Genomic DNA, 22,952 nt, shown 5'->3' with positions numbered 1-22,952 from the left:
AACCTTAGTACTGTCTGGTTATTTCCTTTAACCACGGTACTGTCTGCTGTCTGGTTATTTCCTTTAACCACGGTACTGTCTGCTATCTGGTTATTTCCTTTAACCATGGTACTGTCTGGTTATTTCCTTTAACCACGGTACTGTCTGCTGTCTGGTTATTTCCTTTAACCACGGTACTGTCTGCTGTCTGGTTATTTCCTTTAACCATGGTACTGTCTGGTTATTTCCTTTAACCACGGTACTGTCTGCTGTCTGGTTATTTCCTTTAACCACGGTACTGTCTGGTTATTTCCTTTAACCACGGTACTGTCTGGTTATTTCTTTAACCATGGTCTGGTTATTTCCTTTAACCACGGTACTGTCTGCTGTCTGGTTATTTCCTTTAACCATGGTACTGTCTGGTTATTTCCTTTAACCATGGTACTGTCTGGTTATTTTTCCTTTAACCATGGTACTGTCTGGTTATTTCCTTTAACCACGGTACTGTCTGGTTATTTCCTTTAACCATGGTACTGTCTGGTTATTTCCTTTAACTGGTTATTTCCTTTAACCACCTTACTGTCTGGTTATTTCCTTTAACCACGGTACTGTCTGGTTATTTCCTTTAACCATGGTACTGTCTGGTTATTTCCTTTAACCATGGTACTGTCTGGTTATTTCCTTTAACCACGGTACTGTCTGGTTATTTCCTTTAACCATGGTACAGTCTGGTTATTTCCTTTAACCACGGTACTGTCTGGTTATTTCCTTTAACCACCTTACTGTCTGGTTATTTCCTTTAACCACGGTACTGTCTGGTTATTTCCTTTAATAACCATGGTACTGTCTGGTTATTTCCTTTAACCACGGTACTGTCTGGTTATTTCCTTTAACCACGGTACTGTCTGGTTGTTTCCTTTAACCATGGTACTGTCTGGTTATTTCCTTTAACCACGGTACTGTCTGGTTATTTCCTTTAACCACGGTACTGTCTGTTTATTTCCTTTAACCACGGTACTGTCTGGTTATTTCCTTTAACCACGGTACTGTCTGGTTATTTCCTTTATTAACCATGGTACTGTCTGGTTATTTCCTTTAACCACAGTACTGTCTGGTTATTTCCTTTAACCACGGTACTGTCTGGTTATTTCCTTTAACCACGGTACTGTCTGGTTATTTCCTTTAACCACGGTACTGTCTGGTTATTTCCTTTAACCACGGTACTGTCTTGTTATTTCCTTTAACCATGGTACTGTCTGGTTATTTCCTTTAACCACGGTACTGTCTGGTTATTTCCTTTAACCACGGTACTGTCTGGTTATTTCCTTTAACCACGGTACTGTCTGGTTATTTCCTTTAACCACGGTACTGTCTGGTTATTTCCTTTAACCATGGTACTGTCTGGTTATTTCCTTTAACCATGATACTGTCTGCTGTCTGGTTATTTCCCATCAGGCCTGCTCTCCTCCAACTGTCTCTAACTCAATATGCTCTCTTCTCTTCTCTTCTCTTGTTCCCCCTCTCCTCTCTGCCTCCCTGTGCATGCAGCTCTACAGTGCAGACAAAGGAGGCAAGGTGAGTGTGACTGTGTCCACCCTCACACTCTGCCACCCTGACATCCTACCACCCTCACACTGTACCACCCTGACATCCTACCACCCTCACACTGTACCACCCTGACACTCCACCACCCTGACATCCCACCACCCTCACACTCTACCATCCTGACACTCTACCACCCTGACATCGTACCAATCTACCACCCTGACATTGTACCACCCTCACACTCTACCACCCTGACATCATACCAATCTACCACCCTGACACTCTACCACCCTGACATCGTACCACCCCCATACTCTACCACCCTCATACTCTACCACCCTGACACTGTACCACCCTGACACTCTACCACCCTGACACTATACCACTCTACCACCCTGACACTCTACCATCCTGACACTCTACCACCCTGACACTCTACCACCCTGACACTCTACCACTCTACCACCCTGACACTCTACCACCCTGACACTCTACCACCCTGACACTCTACCACCCTGACACTCTACCACCCTGACACTCTACCACTCTACCACCCTGACACTCTACCACTCTACCACCCTGACACTCTACCATCCTGACACTCTACCACCCTGACACTCTACCATCCTGACACTCTACCACCCTGACACTATACCACCCTGACTGTCAACTAAGTTCTGTCCATACGACTGTTGCTTCATTCTACAGGGTATGATAGTGTGAATATATTGCTTCATTCTACAGGTTATGATAGTGTGAATATATTGCTTCATGCTACAGGGTATGATAGTCATCGTACCACTGTACCACCCTGGCACTCTACCACCCTGACACTCTACCACCCTGACACGCTACCACCCTGACACTCTACCACCCTGACACTCTACCACTCTACCACCCTGACACTATACCACTCTACCACCCTGACACTCTACCACCCTGACACTATACCATCCTGACACCTGACCACCCTGATCCTGACACTCTACCACCCTGACACTCTACCACCTCTGACACTATACCACTCTACCACCCTGACACTCTACCACCCTGACACTCTACCACCCTGACACTCTACCACTCTACCACCCTGACACTGACACTATACCACTCTACCACCCTGACACTCTACCACCCTGACACTCTACCACCCTGACACTCTACCACCCTGATACTGTACCACCCTGACACTCTACCACCCTGACACTATACCACTCTACCACCCTGACACTATACCACTCTACCACCCTGACACTCTACCACCCTGACACTCTACCACCCTGACACTATACCACTCTACCACCCTGACACTCTACCACTCTACCACCCTGACACTCTACCACCCTGACACTCTACCACCCTGACACTCTACCACCCTACCACCCTGACCACTCTGACACTCTACCACCCTGACACTCTACCACCCTGACACTCTACCACCCTGACACTCTACCACCCTGACACTCTACCACCCTGACACTCTACCACCCTGACACTCTACCACCCTGACACTCTACCACCCTGACACTCTACCACTCTACCACCCTGACACCACCCTGACACTGACACCCTGACACTCTACCACCCTGACACTATGCCACTACCACCCTGACACTCTACCACCCTGACACTCTACCACCCTGACACCATGACCACTCTACCACCCTGACACTCTACCACCCTGACACTATACCACTCTACCACCCTGACACTATGCCACTCTGACCACCCCCTGACACTCTACCACCCACTCTACCACCCTGACACTATACCACCTACCACCCTGACCACTCTACCACCCTGACACCCTGACACTATACCACTCTACCACCCTGACACTATACCACTCTACCACCCTGACACTCTACCACCCTGACACTATACCACTCTACCACCCTGACACTACCACTCTACCACCCTGACACTATACCACTCTACCACCCTGACACTATACCACTCTACCACCCTGACACTCTACCACCCTGACACTATACCACTCTACCACCCTGACACTATACCACTCTACCACCCTGACACTATACCACTCTACCACCCTGACACTATACCACTCTACCACCCTGACACTATACCACTCTACCACCCTGACACTATACCACTCTACCACCCTGACACTATACCACTCTACCACCCTGACACTCTACCACTCTACCACCCTGACACTATACCACCCTGACACTCTACTACCCTGACACTATACCACTCTACCACCCTGACACTATACCATTTACTGACACTAAGTTCACTCCATACCACTGTGCTTCATTCTACCACTCTACCACCCTGACACTATACTACTCTGTTACCTTCCCTTCTGACACTAAACCACAGGACACCACCTCTCTGTCACTCTACCACTCCACCACCCTGAAAACACTAGGACAGTCCACCTCTCTGTCACTGTCTCTGTACCTTCCCTGACTGTACCACTCTAACACACCCTGACAGTCCACCTCTCTGTCTCTGTCTCTGTACCTTCCTTCCCTGTAGTAAAACACAGGACAGTCCACCTCTCTGTCTCTGTCTCTGTTACCTTCCCTTCTGTAGTAAAACACAGGACAGTCCACCTATCTGTCTCTGTCTCTGTTACCTTCCCTTCTGTAGTAAAACACAGGACAGTCCACCTCTCTGTCTCTGTCTCTGTTACCTTCCCTTCTGTAGTAAAACACAGGACAGTCCACCTCTCTGTCTCTGTCTCTGTTACCTTCCCTTCTGTAGTAAAACACAGGACAGTCCACCTCTCTGTCTCTGTCTCTGTTACCTTCCCTTCTGTAGTAAAACACAGGACAGTCCACCTCTCTGTCTCTGTCTCTGTTACCTTCCCTTCTGTAGTAAAACACAGGACAGTCCACCTCTCTGTCTCTGCTACCTTCCCTTCTGTAGTAAAACACAGCGAGTCTCTCTACTCTGCATTACACCAAGTCTTTTGTTGTGGATCGTTGTATCCAGTTTGCTGCAGCACTGGTGTCTGTGGTACTTTCATTCTCTAATGATTTCAGCCTTGAATTTTTCATGACTTGAGCTGAGAAGGGCTTTTTAGCAGCTCATTGATGTCTAAAAAGCCTGATGGCAGAGTTGATGTGGAGTTTAGAGTTGATGTGGAGGTTTAGAGTTGATGTGGAGGTTTACAGTTGATGTGGAGGTTTACAGTTGATGTGGAGGTTTACAGTTGATGTGGAGGTTTACAGTTGATGTGGAGGTTTAGAGTTGATGTGGAGGTTTACAGTTGATGTGGAGGTTTACAGTTGATGTGGAGGTTTACAGTTGATGTGGAGGTTTAGAGTTGATGTGGAGGTTTACAGTTGATGTGGAGGTTAACAGTTGATGTGGAGGTTTACAGTTGATGTGGAGGTTTACAGTTGATGTGGAGGTTTAGAGTTGATGTGGAGGTTTACAGTTGATGTGGAGGTTTAGAGTTGATGTGGAGGTTTACAGTTGATGTGGAGGTTTACAGTTGATGTGGAGGTTTAGAGTTGATGTGGAGGTTTACAGTTGATGTGGAGGTTTACAGTTGATGTGGAGGTTTACAGTTGATGTGGAGGTTTAGAGTTGATGTGGAGGTTTAGAGTTGATGTGGAGATTTACAGTTGATGTGGAGGTTTAGAGTTGATGTGGAGGTTTAGAGTTGATGTGGAGGTTTACAGTTGATGTGGAGGTTTACAGTTGATGTGGAGGTTTAGAGTTGATGTGGAGGTTTACAGTTGATGTGGAGGTTTAGAGTTGATGTGGAGGTTTACAGTTAATGTGGAGGTTTAGAGTTGATGTGGAGGTTTAGAGTTGATGTGGAGGTTTACAGTTGATGTGGAGGTTTACAGTTGATGTGGAGGTTTACAGTTGATGTGGAGGTTTACAGTTGATGTGGAGGTTTACAGTTGATGTGGAGGTTTAGAGTTGATGTGGAGGTTTACAGTTGATGTGGAGGTTTACAGTTGATGTGGAGGTTTAGAGTTGACTCTTCTAAGGCGTATTTTCTTGTCTCTCCCAGGGAGAGTCTGTGTACTGAATCCCTGATCCAATTATGTGGTCCATTTGCTGTTACTGTGTGTGTGTGTGTGTGTGTGTGTGTGTGTAGTCCACTGGGTCTAGTAGGTTCAGTGGCTTGTGTTGTCCTGTCAGATCTCTCCCTCTACATCTGATGTAGTGAAACATAACATTCAGTAATCAGTATCTGGAGGGAGGGAGGGGGCAGGGAGGGAGGAAGAAGACAGGGAGGGAGAAGGGGGCAGGGAGGGAGGGGGCAGGGAGGGAGGAAGGAGGCAGGGAGGGGGCATGAAGGGAGGGAGGGGGGGGGGCATGGAGAGAGGGGAGGGGGCAGGGAGGGAGGAAGAAGACAGGGAGGGAGGAGGGGGGGGGAGGGAGGGAGGAAGGAGACAGGGAGGGAGGGAGGGGGAGGAAGGAGGGGAGGGAGGGAGGGGGCATGAAGAGAGGGAGGGGGCATGGAGAGAGGGAGGGAGGCATGGAGGGAGGCAGGCAGGGAGGGAGGGGGCATGGAGGGAGGCAGGCAGGGAGGGAGGGAGGGGGGGGCATGGAGGGAGGAAGGAGACAGGGAGAGGGGCATGGAGGGAGGGGGGCAGGGAGGCCCTTCCTCGAACCATCCTTCTCTCCCTCCCTCCCTTCCTCGGTTCATCCTTCTCTCCCTCCCTCCTCCTCCCTCCTTCCTCGGTTCATCCTTCTCTCCCTCCCTCCCTTCCTCGATCCATCCTTCTCTCCCTCCTTCCTCGGTTCATCCTTCTCTCCCTCCCTCCTCCCTCCCTTCCTCGATCCATCCTTCTCTCCCTCCTTCCTCGGTTCATCCTTCTCTCCCTCCCTCCTCCCTCCCTTCCTCGATTCATCCTTCTCTCCCTCCCTCCTGCCTCCCTTCCTCAATCCATCTTTCTCTCCCTCCCTCCCTCCCTCTCTCCTCCCTCCCTTCCTCGATCCATCCCTCTTTCCCTAATCCTTAAGTATATCAGGTTAACTCACCAGAAGGGCTTATCTCAATGACACCCTCACTGCACTGTGGTGTCCCTGAGAGGATTACACACACACACACACACACACACACACACACACACACACACACACACACACACACTCCCTCAGAGAGCTCCATGTCCAGATCAGCTGAACTCAATGTTCTCGACCAGAAACAGAGCAACACAGCCTCTCTCTGCAGTCCAGTGCTTTAGCTTTTGCATGTGTGTCTTTGTTTTGGACTTGTCTACTCCAACAGAGGAAGTGTAGCCTCTGGCATGGTTTTACATCATCACTGTCTCTTGGCTGTCTCTCTGGCTAGTGCTGCTCTAGTGCAATACTAAACACTCAGACTGTAACACACTGTACAACCAGACCTTAATCAGTTTATTTTAAAGTGTTTCTCAACAGGGGAAACCATCTCATTTTAATTGTTTTAGTAATGAAGTGGTTTCCAGCAGTAGAGGAAAGATTCCGCACTAAATGAGACGTTTTACCCAGAAGAAGAAGAAGAGACCAGACAGACACTGTCGCTGTGTCGACAAACAATGTTTTAACGAAGCAAATAACACCTTAACGTCTCCGCCTCATCCGTCTGCTCCCACACTAAACACATCCTCACTCTTCTGCTGACCTTTAACCGCTTCAATTGACCTCTTTCACCACACAGCCCAGTTAACCTTAACTTTAACAGCTTGAATTGAGTCACTGACCCATTATTTTTTTTTTTTCGGGGGGGGGGGTGAACAGTGAGGACCCCCCCCCCCCCTATTCACTTCAGTGACAGAAAGTGTACAGCATAAAGTGGAGTTTTATCTACTCACAGTTCATTTAACTTTAGAGCCTGACGTACACCATCTATGAGGGGGGGAGGGGAGGGAGGGAGGGAGGGAGGGAGGGAGGGAGGGAGGGAGGGAGGGAGGGAGGGAGGGAGGGAGGGAGGGAGGGAGGGACAGACGGAGACAAAGAGAGAGACGGAGACAAAGACAAAGAGAGAGACAGAGAGAGAGAGACAGAGAGAGAGAGAGAGACAGAGAGAGAGAGAGAGAGAGAGAGAGAGAGATCAACTACTAGGGACTAGCTACACACAGTGAAGGACTGTCTCCTAGGACAGGGACTAGCTACACACAGTGAAGGACTGTCTCCTAGGACAGGGACTAGCTACACACAGTGAAGGACTGTCTCCTAGGACAGGGACTAGCTACACACAGTGAAGGACTGTCTCCTAGGACAGGGACTAGCTACACACAGTGAAGGACTGTCTCCTAGGACAGGGACTAGCTACACACAGTGAAGGACTGTCTCCTAGGACAGGAACTAGCTACACACAGTGAAGGACTGTCTCCTAGGACAGGGACTAGCTACACACAGTGAAGGACTGTCTCCTAGGATAGGCTTGTTTGGTAGGCTGTTAATACAACCCTGAGGCCTAGTTCCCTTCCAGCACATTAACGTTTTCATTGCCCCTCCCCTCAGGTGGACAGCGATAAGCCAGATGAGACCAGGCTGATAGAGATTGACGAATCACAGCGCAGCGAGCACACAGTCTTCATCACACCCCCTGAACTACCCCATCTGCCTGATGGAGAGGAGCACCCACTCTGCTACAGGTGCTGAACCCACTGTGTGTGTGTATGTGTGTGTGTATGTGTTAGTGTGTTAACCCCAGTGTGTTCTGCCTCCCCCAGCTATGTGTTAACCCCAGTGTGTTCTGCCTCCCCCAGCTATGTGTTAACCCCAGTGTGTTCTGCCTCCCCAGCTGTGTGTTAACCCCAGTGTGTTCTGCCTCCCCCAGCTATGTGTTAGTGTGTTAACCCCAGTGTGTTCTGCCTCCCCAGCTATGTGTTAACCCCAGTGTGTTAATGTGTTACCCCCAGTGTGTTCTGCCTCCCCCCAGCTATGTGTTAGTGTGTTAACCCCAGTGTGTTCTGCCTCCCCAGGTGTGTTCTGCCTCCCCCAGTGTAACCCCAGTGTGTTCTGCCTCCCCAGCTATGTGTTAGTGTGTTAACCCCAGTGTGTTCTGCCTCCCCAGCTATGTGTTAGTGTGTTAACCCCAGTGTGTTCTGCCTCCCCAGTGTGTTCTGTGTTCTGCCTCCCCAGCTATGTGTTAGTGTGTTAACCCCAGTGTGTTCTGCCTCCCCAGCTATGTGTTAGTGTGTTAACCCCAGTGTGTTCTGCCTCCCCCAGCTATGTGTTAGTGTGTTAACCCCAGTGTGTTCTGCCTCCCCAGCTATGTGTTAGTGTGTTAACCCCAGTGTGTTCCCTCCCCAGCTATGTGTTAGTGTGTTAACCCCAGTGTGTTCTGCCTCCCCAGCTATGTGTTAACCCCAGTGTGTTCTGCCTCCCCAGCTATGTGTTAGTGTGTTAACCCCAGTGTGTTCTGCCTCCCCAGCTATGTGTTAGTGTGTTAACCCCAGTGTGTTCTGCCTCCCCAGCTATGTGTTAGTGTGTTAACCCCAGTGTGTTCTGCCTCCCCAGCTATGTGTTAGTGTGTTAACCCCAGTGTGTTCTGCCTCCCCAGCTATGTGTTAGTGTGTTAACCCCAGTGTGTTCTGCCTCCCCAGCTATGTGTTAGTGTGTTAACCCCAGTGTGTTCTGCCTCCCCAGCTATGTGTTAGTGTGTTAACCCCAGTGTGTTCTGCCTCCCCAGCTATGTGTTAGTGTGTTAACCCCAGTGTGTTCTGCCTCCCCAGCTATGTGTTAGTGTGTTAACCCCAGTGTGTTCTGCCTCCCCCAGCTATGTGTTAACCCCAGTGTGTTCTGCCTCCCCAGCTATGTGTTAACCCCAGTGTGTTCTGCCTCCCCAGCTATGTGTTAACCCCAGTGTGTTCTGCCTCCCCCAGCTATGTGTTAGTGTGTTAACCCCAGTGTGTTCTGCCTCCCCAGCTATGAAGGTTTCCCGGTGTTGAGTCTTGATCTGTTTGACCCCATGGAAGGCCTCCGACCCCCTGCCTCTCGGCTGGCTGCCCGACAGAACTGCCCAACTAGCCCTGCACCCATGTTCAGACGCACCAAACAGGTCAACACACACACACAATACACACATTATTTATTGTTTAATGTCACTGATTGGCCAGAGAGTCTCCTCCCCTGATGTCCCAGGTCTGACTACTAGAAGTCCAATAAGGAGAATGAAACTCCTCAGTGTTTTGTCTGTCCAGACGTGGTGTTTAATTCAATTCAATTCAAGGGGTTTTATTGTCAGGGGAAACATGTGTTAACATTGCCAAAGCAAGTGAAATAGATAATAAACAAAAGTGAAATAAACAATAGAAATTAACAGTAAACATTACACTCACAGAAGTTCCAAAAGAATAAATACATTTATATATATAAATATTATATGTCTATATACAGTGTTGTACAGATGGTTAAAGTACAAAAGGGAAAATAAATAAACATAAATATGGGTTGTATTTACAATGGTCTTTATTCTTCACTGGTTGACCTTTTCTTGTGGCAACAGGTCACACATCTTGCTGCTGTGATGGCACACTGTGGTATTTCACCCAGTAGATATGGGAGTTGATCAAAATTGGGTTTGTTTTCAAATTCTTCAAGGATCTGTGTATTCTGAGGGGAATATGTGTCTCTAATATGGTCATACATTGGGCAGGAGGTTAGGAAGTGCAGCTCAGTGTCCACCTCATTTTGTGGGCAGTGAGCACATAGCCTGTTTTCTCTTGAGAGCCAGGTCTGCCTATGGCGGCCTTTCTCAATAGCAAGGCTATGCTCACTTGACCCTCCCAACCCTTCTCCCCCCCGACCCCTCCAGGAGATCAAGTTGTCTCCTGTCGTGGTAATTTCCTGTATTACTAAATGATGAGAGTTACAAACCACACCCCAGTCACAGTTATACTTAAACTTCATCTTTTAATAATATGGGCTTCACCATAGCCCTGTGACTCTCAGATCAATTCAGTGTCTATAAATGAATTCTGAGAGTGTCAACATAATGACAACTGAGATCTTTTCTAGCAAAGATCCACCCCTCTCAACTTACATGACAAACCACAGAGCTCAGGAACTCTTCACAAAGGGCCTTTTACATTAAAAAAGGAGTATCCCATAGCCAGATAGCATTAGCGTTCAGTTTGGTCTCTTAGACGAGGTTCTACTTCTCGTTCTTGGTACTTCATAGTACCACATAGTACCACACACAACATTGCCTCATCCAATGGCATCTCAAATACACTCCCTCCTGGACAAGCTCACTGAGGGGAGCGAGCCTCTAGGTCATATACTAGGTCAAGATAAGTTCCACATCAGAGGGGACATACAATGGTTCCAGACACTGCCGTACTCCTCCCCCCAATGGGAAAAGGAGGAGTACAGACATTGTGGAGCCCTTCACATGGTTTAGGAATAGTTACAGACACATTCAAATATGAAGACAATCCTGACCTCTCCCCACTCTGGGCTCCAAGTGACCAAGCCCTAGCTGAGAAGGGATACATGCAACTGCCAACACTATAGTCCAAAGGGAAACATTCTAATGACAAGTATCTCACAAGCATATTATGAAAATAAAACATCTTATCTATGTTACCCAACTTATTCTGATTCATCCACAACAGTCTCCAGACCTGTTGTTGAATATTTCTCTGTCTACATTGACCCTCCCAACCCTTTTCCCCTCTGACCCCTCCAGGAGATCAAGTTGTCTCAGAAGTTAGCCAAGAAGTACTCTTCCATCCCTCAGATGTGGTCCAAGTGTCTGCTGTGCCACTGCTACGGCCTGTGGTTCATCTGTCTGCCGTCCTACGTCAAGGTGTGCCACTCCAAGGTGCGGGCGCTGCGCACCGCCTACGATGTCCTCAGGAAGATGCAGGACAAGAAACTACAGCCTCCCGACGAGGTACGGTGGTAGTTTATCCTCTAGTATTGAATATGTAGACCTACCGCCTAAAGCTCTCTGTCTCTCTCTGTCTCTCTCTCTGTCTCTCTCTCTGTCTCTCTCTCTCTCTCTGTCTCTCTCTCTCTGTCTCTCTCTCTCTGTGTCTCTCTCTCTGTCTCACTCTCTCTGTCTCTCTCTCTCTCTCTCTCTCTCTCTCTCTCTCTCTCTCTCTCTCTCTCTCTCTCTCTCTCTCTCTCTCTCTCTCTCTGTGTCTCTCTCTCTCTGTCTCTCTCTCTCTGTCTCTCTCTCTCTCTCTCTCTCTCTCTCTCTCTCTCTCTCTCTCTCTCTCTGTCTCTCTCTCTCTGTGTCTCTCTCTCTTTCTCTCTCTCTTTCTCTCTCTGTGTCTCTCTCTCTCTGTGTCTCTCTCTCTCTCTTTCTCTCTCTGTGTCTCTCTCTCTGTCTCTCTCTCTGTCTGTATCTCTCTCTGTCTCTCTCTATTTCTCTGTCTCCCTCTGTCTCTCTCTGTCTCTCTGTCTCTCTCTGTCTCACTCTTTCTCTCTCTCTCTCTGTCTCTCTATTACAGAGTTCTAGAATTGTGTATCTCTTCTGCTCTAGCTATGCTACAGGGTGTTGTCATAGTAACATTTAGACATTTATCTAACCCTGTTTCCTGTCCAGGTGTGTTACAGGGTCTTGATGCAGCTGTGTGGTCAGTACGGCCAGCCAGTCCTGTCTAACCCTAACCCTGTTTCCTGTCCAGGTGTGTTACAGGGTCTTGATGCAGCTGTGTGGTCAGTACGGCCAGCCAGTCCTGGCGGTCAGAGTTCTTCTGTTGAGATGAAGAGTCCAACCTTCTCCATCACTGTCTCTCTCTGTCTCTCTCTGTCTCTATTACAGAGTTCTAGAATTTTTCTCTTCTGCTCTAGCTATGCTATGTTGTCATAGTAACATTTAGACATTTATCTAACCCTGTTTCCTGTCCAGGTGAAGAAGGCTGGAGTCCAACCCAACGCCATCACCTACGGCTACTACAACAAGGTACGGTTCCTGCAGCTGACTTTTTCTTATGGCAGCGCAATGTGCCAAATGGTGACATGTCTATGACATATTTATCTGTCCTGTGTGGAACCTGCAAGGATCCTGGAGAGGAGGTTTAGTTGAGTCTTGTAGCTATCTAGTACATCTCTATAAGTAGATATATGTTGGGGTGGCAGGTAGTGGTTAGAGCGTCGGGCCAGTAACCAAAAGGTTGCTTGATCGAATCCCCGAGCTGACAAGACAAAAATATATTTTAATGTACCTACCGCCGTCCCCTGAGGACTGGGTTGAGAAACCCTGTTTCACCAACACTAGAACAAGATATTATAATGTACCTTCCTGTCAGGTTGTCAGTACCTTCCTGTCAGGTTGTACAGTATCTTCCTGTCAGGTTGTACAGTACCTTCCTGTCAGGTTGTCAGTACCTTCCTGTCAGGTTGTCAGTACCTTCCTGTCAGGTTGTACAGTGTCTTCCTGTCAGGTTGTCAGTACCTTCCTGTCAGGTTGTACCTTCCTGTCAGGTTGTCAGTACCTTCCTGTCAGGTTGTACAGTTCTTCCTGTCAGGTTGTACAGTATCTTCCTGTCAGGTTGTACAGTGTCTTCCTGTCAGGTTGTCAGTGTCCTTCCTGTCAGGTTGTACAGTACCTTCCTGTCAGGTTGTACAGTACTTCCTGTCAGGTTGTACAGTATCTTCCTGTCAGGTTGTACAGTATCTTCCTGTCAGGTTGTACAGTTCCTTCCTGTCAGGTTGTACAGTGTCTTCCTGTCAGGTTGTACAGTGTCTTCCTGTCAGGTTGTACAGTACCTTCCTGTTAGGTTGTACAGTATCTTCCTGTCAGGTTGTATAGTGTCTTCCTGTCAGGTTGTCAGTTCCTTCCTGTCAGGTTGTCAGTACCTTCCTGTCAGGTTGTACAGTGTCTTCCTGTCAGGTTGTACAGTGTCTTCCTGTCAGGTTGTACAGTGTCTTCCTGTCAGGTTGTACAGTGTCTTCCTGTCAGGTTGTACAGTGTCTTCCTGTCAGGTTGTACAGTGTCTTCCTGTCAGGTTGTACAGTGTCTTCCTGTCAGGTTGTACAGTGTCTTCCTGTCAGGTTGTACAGTATCTTCCTGTCAGGTTGTACAGTTCCTTCCTGTCAGGTTGTACAGTTCCTTCCTGTCAGGTTGTACAGTTCATTTCTGTCAGGTTGTCAGTGTCTTCCTGTCAGGTTGTCAGTGTCTTCCTGTCAGGTTGTCAGTACCTTCCTGTCAGGTTGTCAGTGACTTCCTGTCAGGTTGTCAGTGTCTTCCTGTCAGGTTGTCAGTTCCTTCCTGTCAGGTTGTACAGTTCCTTCCTGTCAGGTTGTACAGTGCCTTCCTGTCAGGTTGTACAGTTCCTTCCTGTCAGGTTGTACAGTGCCTTCCTGTCAGGTTGTACAGTACCTTCCTGTCAGGTTGTACAGTTCCTTCCTGTCAGGTTGTACAGTGTCTTCCTGTCAGGTTGTACAGTATCTTCCTGTCAGGTTGTCAGTTCCTTCCTGTCAGGTTGTACAGTGTCTTCCTGTCAGGTTGTCAGTACCCTCCTGTCAGGTTGTACAGTTCCTTCCTGTCAGGTTGTCAGTTCCTTCCTGTCAGGTTGTCAGTACCTTCCTGTCAGGTTGTCAGTGTCTTCCTGTCAGGTTGTCAGTGTCTTCCTGTCAGGTTGTACAGTGTCTTCCTGTCAGGTTGTATAGTGTCTTCCTGTCAGGTTGTACAGTTCCTTCCTGTCAGGTTGTACAGTACCTTCCTGTCAGGTTGTACAGTTCCTTCCTGTCAGGTTGTACAGTGTCTTCCTGTCAGGTTGTACAGTACCTTCCTGTCAGGTTGTACAGTGTCTTCCTGTCAGGTTGTACAGTTCCTTCCTGTCAGGTTGTACAGTGTCTTCCTGTCAGGTTGTCAGTACCTTCCTGTCAGGTTGTACAGTTCCTTCCTGTCAGGTTGTCAGTTCCTTCCTGTCAGGTTGTACAGTGTCTTCCTGTCAGGTTGTACAGTGTCTTCCTGTCAGGTTGTACAGTGTCTTCCTGTCAGGTTGTACAGTGTCTTCCTGTCAGGTTGTACAGTTCCTTCCTGTCAGGTTGTACAGTGTCTTCCTGTCAGGTTGTCAGTACCTTCCTGTCAGGTTGTACAGTTCCTTCCTGTCAGGTTGTACAGTTCCTTCCTGTCAGGTTGTACAGTTCCTTCCTGTCAGGTTGTCAGTTCCTTCCTGTCAGGTTGTCAGTTCCTTCCTGTCAGGTTGTACAGTGTCTTCCTGTCAGGTTGTACAGTGTCTTCCTGTAGCAAGGCTTTCCAGGGAACTGTCACTACCTTTTACAATCATTCTACAATACCTATCAGTCAGTAATGTCACTGTAGTTACCTCATCAAGGTTACAGTGCCTGCATCCCAAAGTACACCCTATGCCCTTTATATAGCACTCCTTTTGACCAGGGCCTGTAGGACTCAGATTAAACGTAGTGCACTGTATAGGGAATAGGGTCCCATTTAGGAGTCATCCAGTATGTTCTGAGTCCGCTGGCTCACAGGTCAGGAAGCAGTTCTCCACGGTTGCAGCCTGCGGCACCAGACACTATAATCACACAGGACATTACAATGAGCTGTGAGGCTGTCAGCCTGTCAGCAGACCTGGGCCGCATCCCAAATACCACCCCATTCTCTTTATAGTCCACTTCTTTTCACCAGAGTCTATAGAGCATCCCATAGGGCTCTGGTCTAATGTAGTGCACTATATAGGGAATAGGATGGAATTTGGGATGCGGACCCTGGTAACCCGGGCAGTAAATGAACGCCTGACCAGTGATGTTACAGTAAAGGAAGGTTATCTCTGAGCAGGATGGATCCGTGTTGAAGGTTACAGCACCACTGTCCTGTCGGCGAGGAGGGTATATTAGCCGGGGTATTACCACCAGTATTATCATCAATATTACCACCAGTATTATCATCAGTATTACCACCAGTGTTATCATCAGTATTACCACCAGTATTACCAGCAGTATTACCACCAGTATTATCATCAGTATTACCACCAGTATTATCATCAGTATTACCACCAGTATTATCATCAGTATTACCACCAGTATTACCAGGAGTATTACCACAAGTACCATCAGTATTACCACCAGGAGTATTACCACCAGTATTACCAGGAGTATTACCACAAGTACCATCAGTATTACCACCAGTATGACCACCAGTATTACCACCAGTATTACCACCAGTATTACCACCTGTATTACCACCAGTATTACCACCAGTATTACCACCAGTATTACCAGGAGTATTACCACCAGTATTACCAGGAGTATTGCCACCAGTATTACCACCAGTATTACCAGGAGTATTACCACCAGTATTACCAGGAGTATTACCACCAGTATTACCAGGAGTATTACCACCAGTATTACCAGGATTATTGCCACCAGTATTACCAGGAGTATTACCACCAGTATTACCAGGAGTATTACCACCAGTATTACCAGGAGTATTACCACCAGTATTACCAGGAGTATTACCACCAGTATTACCACCAGTATTACCAGGAGTATTACCACCAGTATTACCAGGAGTATTGCCACCAGTATTAACACCAGTATTACCACCAGTATTACCACCAGTATTACCACTGGTATTACCACCAGTATTACCAGGAGTATTACCACCAGTATTACCAGGAGTATTGCCACCAGTATTACCATCAGTATTACCACCAGTATTACCAGGAGAATTTCCACCAGTATTACCGGGAGTATTGCCACCAGTATTACCATCAGTATTACCACCAGTATTACCACTGGTATTACCATCAGTATTACCAGGAGTATTGCCACCAGTATTACCACCAGTATTACCAGGAGTATTGCCACCAGTATTACCAGGATTTTTGCCACCAGTATTACCAGGAGTATCGCCACCAGTATTACCAGGAGTATTGCTAGCTGTTTTACTAGAATGGACAGCAACTTTGGCTACTATCATTTATAGGACGTGTAGCCTATATCAGTGAGTGTGTGTGTGAGTAAGGACGTGTAGCCTATATCAGTGAGTGTGTGTGTGAGTAAGGACGTGTAGCCTATATCAGTGAGTTCATAATTATTATTCTTTCTCCCTCCACTCCTCCTCCTCTCCACTCCTCCTCCTACACCTTCTATTCTCCACTCCTCCTCCTCTCATCCCCCTCCTCTTCCTCCCCTTCTATTCCATCTCCTCCTCCACCTCCTCCCCTCCCCCTCATCCTCCTCTTCTCCTCCCCCCTCCTCCTCCCCTCCCTCCTCCCCCTCCTCCTCCTCTCCTCCTCCTCCCCCCTCCCTCTCCCTCCCTCCCCCCTCCTCCCTCCCCTCCCTCCTCCTCCTCCCCCCCCCCTCCTCCTCTCCTCCGCCTCTCCTCCCCCCCCCCCTCCTCCTCCCCCCCCCCCTCCTCCCCCCCCTCCCTCCTCTCCTCTCCTCCCCCCTCCTCCTCTCCTCTCCCCCCTCCTCCTCTCCCCCCCCACCTCCTCTCCTCCCCCTTCACTCCTCCTCTCCCCCCCTCCTCCTCACCTCCTCTTCCTCTCCTCCTCCTCCTCCCTCCTCCCCCCTCTCCTCCTCCTCCCCCTCTCCTCCTCCTCCTCCTCTCCTCCAGGCGGTGTTAGAGTCTACCTGGCCCTCCAGTACCAGAGGAGGTTACTTCATGTGGATGAAGCTGAGGAACGTGGTTATGGGTGTGGCTCAGTTTAGACAGGCGCTACGCAAACAGCAGCCTCCATCCACTCAGAGCCCTCTGTCAGGTAACCATGACGATGCACCGCGCTCCTTCTCTCAGAGTGCCGGGGTTAGGCTGTGATTGTAAAGTGCTGTGAACTTAACACGCTGTGATGTTATTGTGAGGTTGCTGATTTGTCTGACAGAAAAATGTCTTTATGAAATGTGTTGGTTTGGATCTGATGCTAAGCGTCAGTGTAATAGTGGATGTGTCTGAAAGAACAATGTGAGAGGTGTCTGTCATTTCTAACACATTACATACATACCGCAATACATCATTCATCACATTAGATAAAACAGATTCAGTAGAACCCTTCAGATCACAATACATGAAATATACACTCCCCCTGCACACCCTTTGAGGTGTGGTGCTGTCTGGTGCTGTCTGGTTCTGCGTGGTTCTGTCTGGTGCTGTGTGGTTCTGTCTGGTGCTGTGTGGTTCTATGTGGTGCTATGTGGTTCTGCGTGGTTCTATGTGGTGCTGTGGTGCGGTCTGGTGCTGTGTGGTTCTGTCTGGTGCTGTGTGGTTCTGCTGTGTGTGGTTCTGTCTGGTGCTGTCTGGTGCTGTGTGGTTCTGTCTGGTTCTGTGTGGTTCTATGTAGTGCTATGTGGTTCTGCGTGGTTCTATGTGGTGCTGTCTGGTGCTGTGGTGCGGTCTGGAGCTGTCTGGTGCTGTGTGGTGCTGTGTGGTGTTGTGTGGTGCTGTCTGGTGTTGTGTGGTGCTGTCTGGTGCTGTGTGGTGCTGTCTGGTGTTGTGTGGTGTTGTGTGGTGCTGTCTGGCAAACTTAGAACTCAGAAAATAATCCAATCAAAACTTCCTCAATTTCTCTCCATGTGCAGTGAACTTGTATTGTATTGTACTGTATTGTATTGTATTGTTTTGTACTGGCACCAGCACCTCCAGTAAAGCACTGTAGTCCTAGTGACCTATAAAACACTGTAGTCCTCTAGTGACCTATAAAACACTGTAGTCCTAGTGACCTATAAAACACTGTAGTCCTCTAGTGACCTATAAAACACTGTAGTCCTAGTGACCTATAAAACACTGTAGTCCTAGTGACCTATAAAACACTGTAGTCCTAGTGACCTATAAAACACTGTAGTCCTCTAGTGACCTATAAAACACTGTAGTCCTAGTGACCTATAAAACACTGTAGTCCTAGTGACCTATAAAACACTGTAGTCCTAGTGACCTATAAAACACTGTAGTCCTAGTGACCTATAAAACACTGTAGTCCTAGTGACCTATAAAACACTGTAGTCCTCTAGTGACCTATAAAACACTGTAGTCCTAGTGACCTATAAAACACTGTAGTCCTAGTGACCTATAAAACACTGTAGTCCTAGTGACCTATAAAACACTGTAGTCCTAGTGACCTATAAAACACTGTAGTCCTAGTGACCTATAAAACACTGTAGTCATCTAGTGACCTATAAAACACTGTAGTCCTCTAGTGACCTATAAAACACTGTAGTCCTAGTGACCTATTAAACACTGTAGTCCTAGTGACCTATAAAACACTGTAGTCCTAGTGACCTATAAAACACTGTAGTCCTCTAGTGACCTATAAAACACTGTAGTCCTAGTGACCTATAAAACACTGTAGTCCTAGTGACCTATAAAACACTGTAGTCCTAGTGACCTATAAAACACTGTAGTCCTCTAGTGACCTATAAAACACTGTAGTCCTAGTGACCTAGTGACCTATGACCTAAAAACACTGTAGTCCTCTAGTGACCTATAAAACACTGTAGTCCTAGTGACCTATAAAACACTGTAGTCCTAGTGACCTATAAAACACTGTAGTCCTAGTGACCTATTAAACACTGTAGTCCTCTAGTGACCTATAAAACACTGTAGTCCTATAAAACACTGAGTCCTAGTGACCTATAAAACACTGTAGTCCTAGTGACCTATTAAACACTGTAGTCCTCTAGTGACCTATAAAACACTGTAGTCCTCTAGTGACCTATAAAACACTGTAGTCCTCTAGTCACTCTAGTGACCTATAAAACACTGTAGTCCTAGTGACCTATAAAACACTGTAGTCCTAGTGACCTATAAAACACTGTAGTCCTAGTGACCTATAAAACACTGTAGTCCTCTAGTGACCTATAAAACACTGTAGTCCTCTAGTGACCTATAAAACACTGTAGTCCTCTAGTGACCTATAAAACACTGTAGTCCTCTAGTGACCTATAAAACACTGTAGTCCTAGTGACCTATAAAACACTGTAGTCCTCTAGTGACCTATAAAACACTGTAGTCCTCTAGTGACCTATAAAACACTGTAGTCCTCTAGTGACCTATAAAACACTGTAGTCCTCTAGTGACCTATAAAACACTGTAGTCCTCTAGTGACCTATAAAACACTGTAGTCCTCTAGTGACCTATAAAACACTGTAGTCCTAGTGACCTATAAAACACTGTAGTCCTAGTGACCTATAAAAACACTGTAGTCCTAGTGACCTGTAAAACACTGTTGCTTCAAATTCACTGTTGGCCCACTAGGATCTGGGTTAAAGATGTCTTGACACACACACACACACACACACACTGTACAGTCCATAATATTTAAGTTGGTCTAAAGCCAGACGGCCCCATTTTGTGTTGACGTCCAGGCCGTGGATCACTCCTTGCTGCGCTGCACAGACACCTGTAGAGAAGTTCACTCACTTCACACACATCCCTCACATTCTTTTGGTTTTCACAGAAAGTTCCAATCCCTCACAGACAAATTGATTTAGGCTACATATTCCTCTCTGAAGAACCATCACAGAAAAAGTCATTCACCCCTTAATAATACTGACTCCCCATCCCGCATGTGGAAGCGTGATCATCGCCTGACACATAATTAGCATAACGCAACGGACATAAATATCCCTAGAAAATATTCCTATTCATGAAAATCACAAATTAAATATATTGAGACACAGCTTAGCCTTTTGTTAATCACCCTGTCATCTCAGATTTTCAAAATATGCTTTACAGCCAAAGCTAGACAAGCATTTGTGTAAGTTTATCCATAGCCTAGCATAGCATTTTATCCAGCTAGCAGCAGGTAACTTGGTCACGGAAATCAGAAAAGCAATCAAATTAAATTGTTTACCTTTGATGAGCTTTCGATGTTTTCACTCACGAGACTCCCAGTTAAATAGCAAATGTTCCTTTTTTCCCAAAATATTATTTTTGTAGGCGAAATAGCTCCGTTTGTTCTTCACTTTTGGCTGAGAAATCGCCCGGAAATTGCAGTCACGAAAACGGCTAAAAATATTCCAAATTAGCTCCATAATATCGACGCAAATGTTGTTTATAATCAATCCTCAAGGTGTTTTTCAAATATCTATTCGATAATATATCCATCGGGACAATTGGTTTTTCAGTAGGACCGATTGGAGTAATGGCTACCTCTGTATTTTACGCGAGAATCTCTCTGGGGGCATCAGGTGACCACTTGCGCAATGTAGCCGCCTACGGCTATTCTTCAACATAAATGTGTAAAACTACGTCACAATGCTGTAGACACCTTGGGGAATACGGAGGAAAAGTAATCTGGTTGATAGCCCATTCACTGCTCAATAGGGACGCATTGGAACGCAGCGCTTTCAAAACATGAGGCACTTCCGGATTGGATTTTTCTCAGGCTTTCGCCTGCAACATCAGTTCTGTTATACTCACAGACAATATCTTTACAGTTTTTGGAAACGTTAGAGTGTTTTCTATCCTAAGCTGTCAATTATATGCATATTCTAGCATCTTGTCCTGACAAAATATCCCGTTTACTACGGGAATGTTTTTTTTAATTTTTTTAAATGAAAATACTGCCCCCTAGTCACAACAGGTTTTAACACCTTGTTTTTGAGGAGCCAAAATGGTGTCCAAGTTTCTCTTAATGCCTTGTTGTCTTTGGAGCAGATGGCAGCGACCTGGACGCTGTGAGTCACGGCAGCCTGGATAGCTCTGCCGACACGAACACGGCTGAGCAGGGCCCCTACGTCCCTGACTCCATCAAAGTAGACCCCACTGACGATAGGCGTAGCACAGGTACACCCCAAAATGGCTGCCGACTACGCCATCTTACTACGCCTTTTCTCAGTCTGACAAGTCCTTTTTTTCTCCTCTCTCATTGGTTCCACACGGCCTCCCTCCACCGCTTCCCTCCTCTCTCATTGGTTCCACACGGCCTCCCTCTACCTCCTCCCTGCTCTCTCCCTCTTCCTTTCTCTGCCTGCTCCTTCCTTCCTTACATCCTTCCATCCTTCCTTTCTTCCTCTCTTCTTTCATGGCTTGTTGTCTCCGTGTTTTTCCTCCTTCACTATGGTTGCTCTGCTGTCTCCTTACCTAACTGCCCACTCTGTCCGTCCCTCCCTGCCTGTGCCTGTGCTGTGTGTGCCCGTGCATGCAGTCAGCCGCGGGGACTGGGGCGGTGTGGGGTCGGACACCCGGTCGGGTCACTCACACTGGGGGGGTTCTGACCTCCACTCCCCCCGCCACTCAGGTAAATCTATGAACTCTCTCTCTTTCACTATACCTCTCCCTGATACGCTGCCACTTTCTCAGTGTCTCTCTACCTCTCTCTCTCTGGCCCTCATTATCTGACCCTCTCTCTCTGGCCCTCATTATCTGACCCTCTCTCTCTGGCCCTCATTATCTGACCCTCTCTCTCTGGCCCTCATTATCTGACCCTCTCTCTCTGGCCCTCATTATTATCTGACCCTCTCTCTCTGGCCCTCATTATCTGACCCTCTCTCTCTGGCCCTCATTATCTGACCCTCTCTCTCTGGCCCTCATTATCTGACCCTCTCTCTCTGGCTATCTTTCTCTTTGGCTCGCTCTATGTCTAGTTCTGTCTCTAGTTCTAGTTCTGTCTCTATGTCTAGTTCTGTCTCTATGTCTAGTTCTGTCTCTATGTCTAGTTCTGTCTCTATGTCTAGTTCTGTCTCTATGTCTAGTTCTGTCTCTATGTCTAGTTCTGTCTCTATGTCTAGTTCTGTCTCTGTCTAGTTCTGTCTCTATGTCTAGTTCTGTCTCTATGTCTAGTTCTGTCTCTATGTCTAGTTCTGTCTCTATGTCTAGTTCTGTCTCTATGTCTAGTTCTGTCTCTATGTCTAGTTCTGTCTCTATGTCTAGTTCTGTCTCTATGTCTAGTTCTGTCTCTATGTCTAGTTCTGTCTCTATCTAGTTCTGTCTCTATGTCTAGTTCTGTCTCTATTCTGTTCTGTCTCTAGTTCTGTCTCTATGTCTAGTTCTGTCTCTATGTCTAGTTCTGTCTCTATGTCTAGTTCTGTCTCTATGTCTAGTTCTGTCTAGTTCTGTCTCTTCTGTCTCTATGTCTAGTTCTGTCTCTATGTCTAGTTCTGTCTCTATGTCTAGTTCTGTCTCTATGTCTAGTTCTGTCTCTATGTCTAGTTCTGTCTCTATGTCTAGTTCTGTCTCTATGTCTAGTTCTGTCTCTATGTCTAGTTCTGTCTCTATGTCTAGTTCTGTCTCTATGTCTAGTTCTGTCTCTATGTCTAGTTCTGTCTCTATGTCTAGTTCTGTCTCTATGTCTAGTTCTGTCTCTATGTCTAGTTCTGTCTCTATGTCTAGTTCTGTCTCTATGTCTAGTTCTGTCTCTATGTCTAGTTCTGTCTCTATGTCTAGTTCTGTCTCTATTCTGTCTCTATGTCTAGTTCTGTCTCTATGTCTAGTTCTGTCTCTATGTCTAGTTCTGTCTCTATGTCTAGTTCTGTCTAGTTCTGTCTCTATGTCTAGTTCTGTCTCTATGTCTAGTTCTGTCTCTATGTCTAGTTCTGTCTCTATGTCTAGTTCTGTCTCTATGTCTAGTTCTGTCTCT

The 22,952-nt window shown here is 47.1% G+C and overlaps 1 protein-coding gene across 1 annotated transcript in view; it reads left to right on the top strand.

Moving 5' to 3' along the window:
• The window catches only part of LOC112237185 (C-myc promoter-binding protein), a 133,216-nt gene that overhangs the window by 78,057 nt on the left and 32,207 nt on the right, over positions 1 to 22,952 (top strand). Inside the window, 7 exon segments of the mRNA XM_042318030.1 lie at positions 7,972 to 8,105; positions 9,382 to 9,514; positions 11,147 to 11,353; positions 12,093 to 12,176; positions 12,317 to 12,370; positions 16,997 to 17,141; positions 21,032 to 21,160. Of these exon segments, the coding sequence (XP_042173964.1) occupies positions 7,972 to 8,105; positions 9,382 to 9,514; positions 11,147 to 11,353; positions 12,093 to 12,176; positions 12,317 to 12,370; positions 16,997 to 17,141; positions 21,032 to 21,160 (886 nt within the window).

The sequence above is a fragment of the Oncorhynchus tshawytscha genome, unplaced genomic scaffold (genome assembly GCF_018296145.1).
Source record: "Oncorhynchus tshawytscha isolate Ot180627B unplaced genomic scaffold, Otsh_v2.0 Un_contig_4866_pilon_pilon, whole genome shotgun sequence".
NCBI classification, from domain to species: Eukaryota; Metazoa; Chordata; class Actinopteri; order Salmoniformes; family Salmonidae; genus Oncorhynchus; species Oncorhynchus tshawytscha.
Note: the sequence above shows the minus strand (reverse complement) of the source record. Positions and strands in the feature narration are given on the sequence as shown.